General features: G+C 48.0%; 1 protein-coding gene across 4 annotated transcripts in view; it reads right to left on the reverse strand.

Annotated features, from left to right (window-relative positions):
- Positions 1 to 12,230, reverse strand: part of vps54 (VPS54 subunit of GARP complex) — a 74,899-nt gene that overhangs the window by 28,159 nt on the left and 34,510 nt on the right. For all 4 annotated transcript variants that reach the window (XM_048536379.2, XM_048536377.2, XM_048536375.2 and 1 more), the window contains one exon: positions 11,116 to 11,245. In XM_048536379.2, the coding sequence (XP_048392336.1) occupies positions 11,116 to 11,245 (130 nt within the window). The remainder of the gene's footprint in view (positions 1 to 11,115; positions 11,246 to 12,230) is intronic.

The following is a 12,230-nucleotide window of genomic DNA, read 5'->3' on the forward strand; positions in this document are numbered from 1 at the left end:
TCTCTAAGATCTTCTAACTAAAGAAGCTGTACCTAGGTGCCTTTAAAATGAAGATGGCACTGAAGTGGTGAGATACAAACTTTTGACTGTACTCATTGACAACATGTGACAATAAATGTTAAGATGAAGCCTGCTGTCAAAAACGTTTAGGCTGAAATCTACTTTTGTGTATTAGTCGCATAAATTCGGGACATTTGCATGAAGTGATCTTTTAAACTAAGTCAGGGAAAGAAATTAATCAGGAACAAAAACAGAAGTTGCTGGAAAAGCTCAGCACATCTGACAGCATCTGTGACGAGATATCAGAGTTAAGGTCTCGGGACAAGTGACCCTTCTTTATAAATGTTCCGAGAAAGGGCCCCTACAAACATAACATTAACTTTGATTTCTCTCCACAGACACTGCAGATCTGCTGAGCTTTTCCAGCCACTTCTGTTTTTCTTCCTGATTTACAGCATCCGCAGTTCTTTCAGTTTCTAAAGGAAATAATCAGGCAGTGTTCCAGGAAACAAATGAGGAAAGTTGTAGTTAACAGAAGAGAAGGAGTAAGACAACTCTTACTCTGGAGTCACACCGCACTTTTCTGGGAAATTTGAGGCCAGTAAAAGTACCTGGTCCATTCTAAATCAGGAAAGTGCTTCATTTTGACTATGGAGTCTACAGTATGAAATGATTACAACGCCCTGTAATATCAGATGCCCCACTGCAAGTTTCAGTGATATGCATGTGCTAACTTTCCTTTTCTCCTAGCCTACGCACTCTGCCCTTACAGAGTGTGTTGTTTTGTGTTACAACAGGAATTACAAAAACTACTCAATAAGTGCAAGATAATAAAATGTGAGGCTGGATGAACACAGCAGGCCAAGCAGCATCTCAGGAGCACAAAAGCTGACGTTTCGGGCCTAGACCCTTCATCAGAGAGGGGGATGGGGGGAGGGAACTGGAATAAATAGGGAGAGAGGGGGAGGCGGACCGAAGATGGAGAGTAAAGAAGATAGGTGGAGAGGGTGTAGGTGGGGAGGTAGGGAGGGGATAGGTCAGTCCAGGGAAGACGGACAGGTCAAGGAGGTGGGATGAGGTTAGTAGGTAGCTGGGGGTGCGGCTTGGGGTGGGAGGAAGGGATGGGTGAGAGGAAGAACCGGTTAGGGAGGCAGAGACAGGTTGGACTGGTTTTGGGATGCAGTGGGTGGGGGGGAAGAGCTGGGCTGGTTGTGTGGTGCAGTGGGGGGAGGGGATGAACTGGGCTGGCTGAGGGATGCAGTGGGGGAAGGGGAGATTTTGCAACTGCACCTCCCAGTCGCAAACCATTTCCACTCCCCCTCCCATTCTCTTGATGACATGTCCATCATGGGCCTCCTGCACTGCCACAATGATGCCACCCGAAGGTTGCAGGAACAGCAACTCATATTCCGCCTGGGAACCCTGCAGCCATATGGTATCAATGTGGACTTCACCAGTTTCAAAATCTCCCCTTCCCCCACTGCATCCCTCAACCAGCCCAGTTCATCCCCTCCCCCCACTGCACCACACAACCAGCCCAGCTCTTCCCCCCCACCCACTGCATCCCAAAACCAGTCCAACCTGTCTCTGCCTCCCTAACCGGTTCTTCCTCTCACCCATCCCTTCCTCCCACCCCAAGCCGCACCCCCAGCTACCTACTAACCTCATCCCACCTCCTTGACCTGTCCGTCTTCCCTGGACTGACCTATCCCCTCCCTACCTCCCCACCTACACCCTCTCCACCTATCTTCTTTACTCTCCATCTTCGGTCCGCCTCCCCCTCTCTCCCTATTTATTCCAGTTCCCTCCCCCCATCCCCCTCTCTGATGAAGGGTCTAGGCCCGAAACGTCAGCTTTTGTGCTCCTGAGATGCTGCTTGGCCTGCTGTGTTCATCCAGCCTCACATTTTATTATCTTGGAATCTCCAGCATCTGCAGTTCCCATTATCTCTCAATAAGTGCAATATGATTTTAATGAGTTAGCACAGCTTGAAGGGAGACCTCTGCTGGAGAACCCACATATTACATTCACCGTGACAGAAAACTGTTACACTTTAGAAAAGATGATATTGACCAACTTCTGAAGGGGTTAAATTTAAAAGAATGAAACATGCAGCAATTTTGGAATATTCAGAATACAGTACAGTATTCAAATACTTTTTTAAATCTTTAAATACCTTTCTGGTGATTTTGTTTAAATGTTTGTTAATACAACACAAATTACATTCCATAAAATAGATTTGTGCAACAATCTGACAATAGACAATAGACAATAGGTGCTGGAGTAGGCCATTCGGACCTTCGAGCCAGCACCACGATTCATTATGATCATGGCTGATCATCCACAATCAGTATCCTGTTCCTGCCTTATCCCCATAATCCTTGATTCCACTATCTTTAAGAGCTCTATCCATCTCTTTCTTGAAAGTATCCAGAGACTTGGCCTCCACTGCCTTCTGGGGCAGAGCATTCCATATATCCACCACTCTGGGTGAAGAAGTTTCTCCTCAACTCTGTTCTAAATGGCCTACTCCTTATTTTTAAACTGTGTCCTCTGGTTCTGGACTCCCCCATCAACGGAAACATATGTCCTGCCTCCAGATTGTCCAATCCCTTAATAATCTTATACATCTCAATCAGATCCCCTCTCATCCTCCTAAACTCAAGCGTATACAAGCCCAGTCGCTCCAATCTTTCAACATATGATAGGCCCGCCATTCCAGGAACTGATCTCGTGAACCTACACTGCACTCCCTCAATAGCCAGAATGTCCTTCCTCAAATTTGGAGACTAAAACTGCATACCATAGTCCAGGTGCGGTCTCACCAGGGCCCTGTACAGCTGCAGAAGGACCTCTTTGCTCCTATACTTAATTCCTCTTGTTATGAAGGCCAGCATTCTATTAGCTTTGTTCACTGCCGGCTGTACCTGCATGCTTGCTTTCATTGACTGATGTACAAGAACATCGAGATCTCGTTGTACTCCCCCTTTCCCTAACTTGACTCCATTGAGATAGTAATCTGCCTTCCTGTTCTTGCCAAAGTGGATAACCACATATTTATCTACATTAAACTGCATCTGCCATGCATCCGTCCACTCACCTAGCCTGTCCAAGTCACCCTGTATTCTCATAACATCTTCCACACATTTCACCCTGCCACCTAGCTTTGTGTCATCAGCAAATTTGCTAATATTACTTTTAATGCCTTCGTCTATATCACTAATGTATATTGTAAATAGCTGCAGTCCCAGTACCGAACCTTGTGGTACCCCACTGGTCACTCCCTGCCATTCTGAAAGGGACCCATTTATCACTACTCTTTGCTTCCTGTCAGCCAGCCAATTTTCAATCCAACTCAGTATTATGTCCCCAATACCATGTGCCCTAACTTTAACGGGTTAGTTGCTCAGGCAAATGTGAGTCACTCCTCAGCACTTATGTTCTTGACCCAACAGAATTTAAAAGATTTCAGAACAATATGCTCATTCTATACTGACAGCAGGCTGTCACAATGATTGTAAAGCTACAAAATCTACCAAAAAGTTACACTTCCCAAAACATTAACATTTTCAGTATTAGAAATCACCTCCAATGATGATTCTATATCAGAGGCCTACAACTGGAATTTGTATAGCCTTGGAGACCTGTCATAGCCAAATGTATTGACATAGGATGGTGGTACTGCCCAATACGCATCTGTCCAACTGCTAGAATTTTAGAATTGACATCAGAACTGGATAGTCAGGGGGAATACAAGAAAACAAGGTTTAGAGCTGGATGAACACAGCAGGCCAAGCAGCATCAGAGGAAAGCTCCTGTAATGCTGCTTGGCCTGCTGTGTTCATCCGGCTCTACACCTTGTTATTGCAGATTCTCCAGCATCTGCAGTTCCTACTATCTCTGAACATAAGACATTCAACATGTGAGCTGGATTTGTTCTCCAACCCCTACCTTTAATCCGGAATGCTGGCTGCAGAATGAAGCCACTCGGCAAATTATTTCTGCTAGGGGTAAGTACAACTGGAGTTTGAGCTTTTGTGCCATTGGAAACATGCCCAAGACATGCTGCAGCACAAACAAATTTACTTTCAAATAATATGGCACCTCCCTAAACAACAGCAGGTTGTACCAAGAAACCAAAATGTAGATGAGGCTGAGTAATGTAGAAAGATTGCAGCCAGAGCGATATAAAACATAGCACCATGCAATACAGCCACTCGGCCTGATGTGCTTGTTCTGGCTTTCTGAAACAGCTACTCAATTAATATAGCTCCTCCTTGCTCTATCTTATAGCCCCTGTAGTGTTTTCTCCTGCAAATAGTTATCTAATTCCCTTTTGTGTGTGCTAATATTAAGTCTGCTTCCACTATCTTTTCAGACAGCGCATTCTGGATCACAGCTCACTGTATCAAAAATGTTCAATTTTCTGTTTCTTTTGTCATTTACCTCAAATCTGTGTCCTCTGGTTACAGGCCACTCTGCCAGTGGAAACAGTTTCTCATTATTTATTCAAAATCTCAACTTTTAACACCCAAATCTCTGTCCGCCAAGGAGAACATTTTCAACATGCTCAGACTCTGCATATTCACTGAAGCTAGTCCTTCCTGGTACTGTTTTGTAAATTTGATTTGATTTATTGTTATCACATGTTCCCAGATACAGTGAAAAATTTTGTTTTGCATGCTAACCAGAACAATCATACCTTACATAAGGTGCATCAGGGTAATAGAGCAGAATGCAGAATATGTGACAGCTGCACAGAAGGTGCAGAGAAAGATCAACTCTAATATATGAGAGATCCATTCATTGGTCTGATAACAGCGGGGAAGAAGCTGTTCTTGAATCTGTGAATATTCATTTTTAAACTTTTCTATCTTGCCCGATGGAAGAGAGTATAACTGGGGTAGGAGGAGACTTTGATTTTGCTGGTCACTTTCCCAAGGTAGTGGGAAGTATAGATGGACTCAGTGGAAGGAAGGCTGGTTTTCATGATGGACTGGGCTGGGTTCAGAACTCCCCGCAATTTCTTGCGGTATGGGGCGGAGCAGTTGCCAAACCAAGCAGTGATACATCCGGCTAAGTTGCTTTCTGTGTTGCGTCTATAAAAGTTGGGAAGAGTTATTGTGGACATGCCGAACTTCCTTTACTTCCTCAGAAAGCTGAGGCGTTGGTGTACTGCCTTGACTGTAACATTGGCATGGATAGACCGGGACAGATTGTTGGTGGTATTTACCGAGGAACTTGAAGCTCCCAGCCATCTCCATCTCAGCACCATTGATGCAGACAGGGGTGTGCCCTACACTCTGCTTCCTGAAGTTGATGACCAGCTTCTTCATTTTGCTGACATTGAGACAGAGATTGTTTCTTTACACCAGGTCGCTAAGCTGCCTATCTCCTTCCGATACTCTGTCTTGTCGTTGGTTGAGATCCAAACCACTACAGTGGTGTCATCAGTAAATTTGTAAATGGAGTTAGAGCTGAATTTGGTCACACAGTTGAGAGTGGAAATGGTGTAAAGTAAGAGACTGAGTATGCAGCGTTGTGAGACACTGGTGTTGAAGATTATTGTGGGGGAGGTGTTGTCACCTATCCTTACTGATTGCAATCTGTGGGTCAGGAAGTCAAGGATCCAGTTGCAGAAGGAGGAGCAGAGAGCTAGGTCTGAGAGTCTAGAGATGAGTTTGGTTGGAATTGTGGCATGGAAGGCAAAATCTCCTTTGCAAGCTCTCCAAGGCTTTAACTTCCCTCTTAATGGGAGGTGCCCAGAATTAGGCTTAATATTGCAAATCAGGCCAATCAGTAGTTAATAAAGGTTTACTATCATGTCCTTTCTTCTGCTCTCTGTGCCTCTATTTCTAAAGCTCATGTGCATGTTCATTAGCTTTCTCTGACTTTGCATTATTACCTGAGATGACCTCTTTGTATTTCCCAAACATTCAAAATGTCTACATCAGTTGGATTCCTTTCATTGACATTTATGTAAAAACATAAATAGCACCTTAACTCAACTTGGAAGGAAAATTCTGAATGAAATATTTATAAACTTTTACTTTAGCAAAACCTATTAGGGCTGTAATGGGGAATTATGGTCTTGAAGGAAGCCAGCACGCTAAAGGCAAGGAATGTAACACTGTCATCAGCCTGAGGATTGCAGTACGGAGCCCAGAGTTGAAAGGACTGGATACAGGCTATCAACCAAAGTAATAAGAGGAAAGAGAGAACAGGGATATGCCCAGGAAATGGACCCAGCTACAAACAAGCATGGTCACCATCCCCCCAGACCTCTCACTAACTGAGGACGAACGGTCAGTCCTTAGTAAGGGGCTCACCTTTGTCCCCCTACAACCACACATCAACGAATACCAGTCACGATTGGACATAGAACAGTTTTTCCGCTGCCTTCGCCTCCAAGCTTACTTCTGCAACCGGGAACCAAACCCTCCCTCAACTGACCCATTCACCCGCTTCCAACACAAGTCCTCCTCCTGGACGCCACCCCCAGGCCTCCTACCCTCCCTCGACCTCTTCATCTCTAACTGCCATCGAGACATTAACCGCCTCAACCTCTCCACCCCTCTCACCCACTCCAACCTCTCCCCCGCAGAACAGGCAGCCCTCTGCTCCCTCCCCAACCTCACCATCAAACCCGCAGACAAGGGTGGCGCAGTGGTAGTATGGCGCACTGGCCTCTACATCGCCGAGGCCAAACACCAACTCTCCAACACCACTTCCTACCGCCCCCTCGATCATGACCCCACACCCGAGCACCAAACCATCAACTCCAATACCATTCACGACCTCATCACCTCAGGGGACCTCCCACCCACAGCCTCCAACCTCATTGTTCCCCAACCCCGCACGGCCCGTTTCTATCTCCTTCCCAAAATCCACAAACCTGCCTGCCCTGGTCGACCCATCGTCTCAGCCTGCTCCTGCCCCATCGAACTCATCTCCACCTATCTGGACTCCATTTTCTCCACTTTGGTCCAGGAACTCCCCACCTACGTCCGTGACACCACCCACGCCCTCCACCTCCTCCAGGACTTCCTATTCCCTAGCACCCAACACCTCATTTTCACCATGGACGGCCAGTCCCTATACACCTGCATTCCGCATGCAGATGGCCTCAAGGCCCTCCGCTTCTTCCTGTCCCGCAGGCCCGACCAGTCCGCCTCCACCGACACCCTCATCCACCTAGCCGAACTCGTCCTCACCCTCAACAATTTCTCTTTCGATTCCTCCCACTTCCTACAGACTAAGGGGGTGGCCATGGGCACCCGCATGGGCCCCAGCTATGCCTGCCTCTTTGTAGCTTACGTGGAACAGTCCCTCTTCCGCACCTACACAGGCCCCAAACCCCACCTCTTCCTCCGTTACATTGATGACTGTATCGGCGCTGCCTCTTGCTCCCCAGAGGAGCTCGAACAGTTCATCCACTTCACCAACACCTTCCACCCCAACCTTCAGTTCACCTGGGCCATCTCCAGCACATCCCTCACCTTCCTGGACCTCTCAGTCTCCATCTCAGTCAACCAGCTTGTAACTGATGTCCATTTCAAGCCCACCGACTCCCACAGCTACCTAGAATACACCGACTCCCACCCACCCGCCTGCAAAAATTCCATCCCCTATTCCCAATTCCTCCGCCTCTGCCGCATCTGCTCCCACGATGAGGCATTCCACTCCCGCACATCCCAGATGTCCAAGTTCTTCAAGGACCGCAACTTTCCCCCCACAGTGGTCGAGAGCGCCCTTGACCGCGTCTCCCGCCTTTCCCGCAACACGTCCCTCACACCCCGCCCCCGCCACAACCGCCCAAAGAGGATACCCCTCGTTCTCACACACCACCCCACCAGCCTCTGGATACAATGCATCATCCTCCGACACTTCCGCCATTTACAATCCGACCCCACCACCCAAGACATTTTTCCATCCCCACCCCTGTCTGCTTTCCGGAGAGACCACTCTCTCCGTGACTCCCTTGTTCGCTCCACACTGCCCTCCAACCCCACCACCCCCTGCAACCTTCCCCTGCAACCGCAGGAAATGCTACACTTGCCCCCACACCTCTTCCGTCAGCCCTACCCCAGTCCCCAAGATGATTTTCCACATTAAGCAGAGGTTCACCTGCACATCTGCCAACGTGGTAGACTGCATCCGCTGTACCCGGTGTGGCTTCCTCTACGTTGGGGAAACCAAGCGGAGGCTTGGGGAACGCTTTGCAGAACACCTCCGCTTGGTTCGCAATAAACAACTGCACCTCCCAGTTGCAAACCATTTCCACTCCCCCTCCCATTCTTTAGATGACATGTCCATCATGGGCCTCCTGCAGTGCCACAATGATGCCACCCGACGCTTGCAGGAACAGCAACTCATATTCCGCTTGGGAACCCTGCAGCCCAATGGTATCAATGTGGACTTCACCAGTTTCAAAATCTCCCCTTCCCCCACCACATCCCTAAACCAGCCCAGTTCGTCCCCTCCCCCCACTGCACCACACAACCAGCCCAGCTCTTCCCCCCCACCCACTGCATCCCAAAGCCAGTCCAACCTGTCTCTGCCTCCCTAACCTGTTCTTCCTCTCACCCATCCCTTCCTCCCACCCCAAGCCGCACCTCCATCTCCCACCTACTAACCTCATCCCACCTCCTTGACCTGTCCGTCTTCCCTGGACTGACCTATCCCCTCCATACCTCCCCACCTATACTCTCCTCTCCACCTATCTTCTTTTCTCTCCATCTTCGGTCTGCCTCCCCCTCTCTCCCTATTTATTCCAGTTCCCTCCCCCCATCCCCCTCTCTGATGAAGGGTCTAGGCCCGAAACGTCAGCTTTTGTGCTCCTGAGATGCTGCTGGGCCTGCTGTGTTCATCCAGCCTCACATTTCATTATCATGGAGTGGGATGCAGGCATGTTTAATATTATGCAAAAAGTTGTGGAGGCCCTGATATTTATAGATATGTAGCTTTCTAGGAAATAACTGATATCATTTTAGACTTTGCAGCTTTGGGACAACTCACTCACCTTAGGATTTACATCTTTTGACTCTCAGAAGCTTCCCCTCAGTTTAAAACGGCACAGTAACAATCATGCCAACTGCAGACTGTTTACTGGCTAAAGAGTAACTACACAATTTTTTGTTGGAGAGTGAAAGAGTTGAGCAGAAAGATTTTATCTAACTCAACTGGCGAACAACAGAAAGCAATCCGTTCAAAGGGAGAAAATCGGCAAGGCTTAAAGCTCATTCACAGGAGGGAAAACCAAAGTGGCTGATGTTCAGATAATGAGAGATAATGGGAACTGCAGATGCTGGAGAATCCAAGATAATAAAATGTGAGGCTGGATGAACACAGCAGGCCAAGCAGCATCTCAGGAGCACAAAAGCTTTTGAAAAGATTTTGAAACTGGTGAAGTCCACATTGATACCATTGGGCTGCAGGGTTCCCAGGCGGAATATGAGTTGCTGTTCCTGCAACCTTCGGGTGGCATCATTGTGGCACTGCAGGAGGCCCATGATGGACATGTCATCAAGAGAATGGGAGGGGGAGTGGAAATGGTTTGCGACTGGGAGGTGCAGTTGTTTGTTGCGAACTGAGCGGAGGTGTTCTGCAAAGCGGTCCCCAAGCCTCCGCTTGGTTTCCCCAATGTAGAGGAAGCCGCACCGGGTACAGTGGATGCAGTATACCACATTGGCAGATGTGCAGGTGAACCTCTGCTTAATGTGGAATGTCATCTTGGGGCCTGGGATGGGGGTGAGGGAGGAGGTGTGGGGACAAGTGTAGCATTTCCTGCGGTTGCAGGGGAAGGTGCCGGGTGTGGTGGGGTTGGAGGGCAGTGTGGAGCGAACAAGGGAGTCACGGAGAGAGTGGTCTCTCCGGAAAGCAGACAGGGGTGGGGATGGAAAAATGTCTTGGGTGGTGGGGTCGGATTGTAGATGGCGGAAGTGTCGGAGGATGATGCGTTGTATCCGGAGGCTGGTGGGGTGGTGTGTGAGAACGAGGGGGATCCTCTTTGGGCGGTTGTGGCGGGGGCGGGGTGTGAGGGATGTGTTGCGGGAAATATGGGAGACGCGGTCAAGGGCGTTCTCGATCACTGTGGGGGGAAAGTTGCGGTCCTTGAAGATCTTGGACATCTGGGATGTGCGGGAGTGGAATGTCTTATCGTGGGAGCAGATGCGGCGGAGGCGGAGGAATTGGGAATTGGGGATGTAATTTTTGCAGGAGGGTGGGTGGGAGGAGGTGTATTCTAGGTAGCTGTGGGAGTCGGTGGGCTTGAAATGGACATCAGTTACAAGCTGGTTGCCTGAGATGGAGACTGAGAGGTCCAGGAAGGTGAGGGATGTGCTGGAGATGGCCCAGGTGAACTGAAGGTTGACATGTCCATCATGGGCCTCCTGCACTGCCACAATGATGCCACCCGAAGGTTGCAGGAACAGCAACTCATATTCCGCCTGGGAACCCTGCAGCCTAATGGTATCAATGTGGACTTCACCAGTTTCAAAATCTCCCCTTCCCCTACTGCATCCCTAAACCAGCCAGGTTCGTCCCCTCCCCCCACTGCACCACACAACCAGCCCAGCTCTTCCCCCTCCACCCACTGCATCCCAAAACCAGTCCAACCTGTCTCTGCCTCCCTAACCGGTTCTTCCTCTCACCCATCTCTTCCTCCCACCCCAAGCCGCACCCCCATCTACCTACTAACCTCATCCCACCTCCTTGACCTGTCCGTCTTCCCTGGACTGACCTATCCCCTCCCCAGCTCCCCACCTATACTCTCTCCACCTATCTTCTTTACTCTCCATCTTCAGTCCGCTTTCCCCTCTCTCCCTATTTATTCCAGTTCCCTCTCCCCATCCCCCTCTCTGATGAAGGGTCTAGGCCCGAAACGTCAGCTTTTGTGCTCCTGAGATGCTGCTTGGCCTGCTGTGTTCATCCAGCCTCACATTTTATTATCTTTGATGTTCAGATAATGATGTTTTATGCAGTTTAGAAATGGCATCTTAAACAATTTGCAAAATGTGAAACATTTAGTAATCATCCCACCAAAAGACACCACACATTGTCAAATTACACATCAAAACTGAGCAGGCGATAAATCAGAACTAAACAGCAACTTACCTTAGCTCTTGCCATAAGAAATTTAACACATCGGTCATGGCAAATATCAGAAGCACTGCAGAGAAGTTCTTGAAGGTTATTGGCAACTCTGCCAAGTTCTAAATCTGTCAGTTGCAAATCATCACCGACTCTAAAAACAAACAGGAATATGGTCAATTCTTCATCTGTCTTCTCAATTGCCAAAGACTTCTCCTGGAGTTAACTCATCACACTCCCGCCTTTGAGACTGGAATATGGGACTGTCACACACATCAGTATTTCACCAGTACTGATATGAAACATCAAGCTGAATTACACATTTTCTCTCAAACCCAGAATGAGAGAGAATGAAATTCTGCAGAGATACAATTTGTATATCAGATATGATTTCAAGATGCAAACATTGAACACTTTTGCTTGGTAGCTTATACTACTTGTGAATGCGTTAAACAGTTTTATACCTTAAATAGTTTAATCATTATCACTAATTTATCATTCAACATTTTATTACCATATGGATCTGTGAAGCAATCAAGATAGAAAGGGGAATAGAGTGTAAACCACAGCCTCCGGTTGGGGATTCAAGCACTTGAAATCAGGGAAGAGAGGCGAAATGAGAAGAGGAGTGTAGAGAAAAAAAACGAGAGAAGGGGAGTATGAAGAGACGGTAGATTAATGGAGGTGGCAAGGAGGAGATGGAATGGGGTAGGGAAATAGCAAAGGGGGAGGCAGGCACTAGAAATTAGAGCCAGGTCCTGCGGGAGTGAATTAGTTTAGGTATCATAAAAACACCTTTCTCAAAAGCAGCATGACAAATCATCTCAGAAACACCTAAGTAATTATTGCGATCTTCGCTGTTAAGGCTGACTAAGTTGGAACAAACTCATTCAGCAACACTGGTAAAGAAATGGGGTTCTACTGCCCCCCTCTGGCCACCACAAATTCTGCACCACCTGGTGAAAAATCTGGAGGTGGGATTAGGCAACTCTGCCTATTCAGAATTATTGGCTTTTAAAGCTCCCCTCCAAGCTACTCAACATTCTGATTTAGAAATATGTCGCTGTTCCTTCAGCGTTGCTGGGTCAAAATCCTGAAATTCCTTCCCTAGCAGGACTTACAGCAAATGGACTGCAGCA

Source organism: Stegostoma tigrinum, chromosome 9, assembly GCF_030684315.1.
Source record: "Stegostoma tigrinum isolate sSteTig4 chromosome 9, sSteTig4.hap1, whole genome shotgun sequence".
Lineage (NCBI taxonomy): Eukaryota > Metazoa > Chordata > Chondrichthyes > Orectolobiformes > Stegostomatidae > Stegostoma > Stegostoma tigrinum.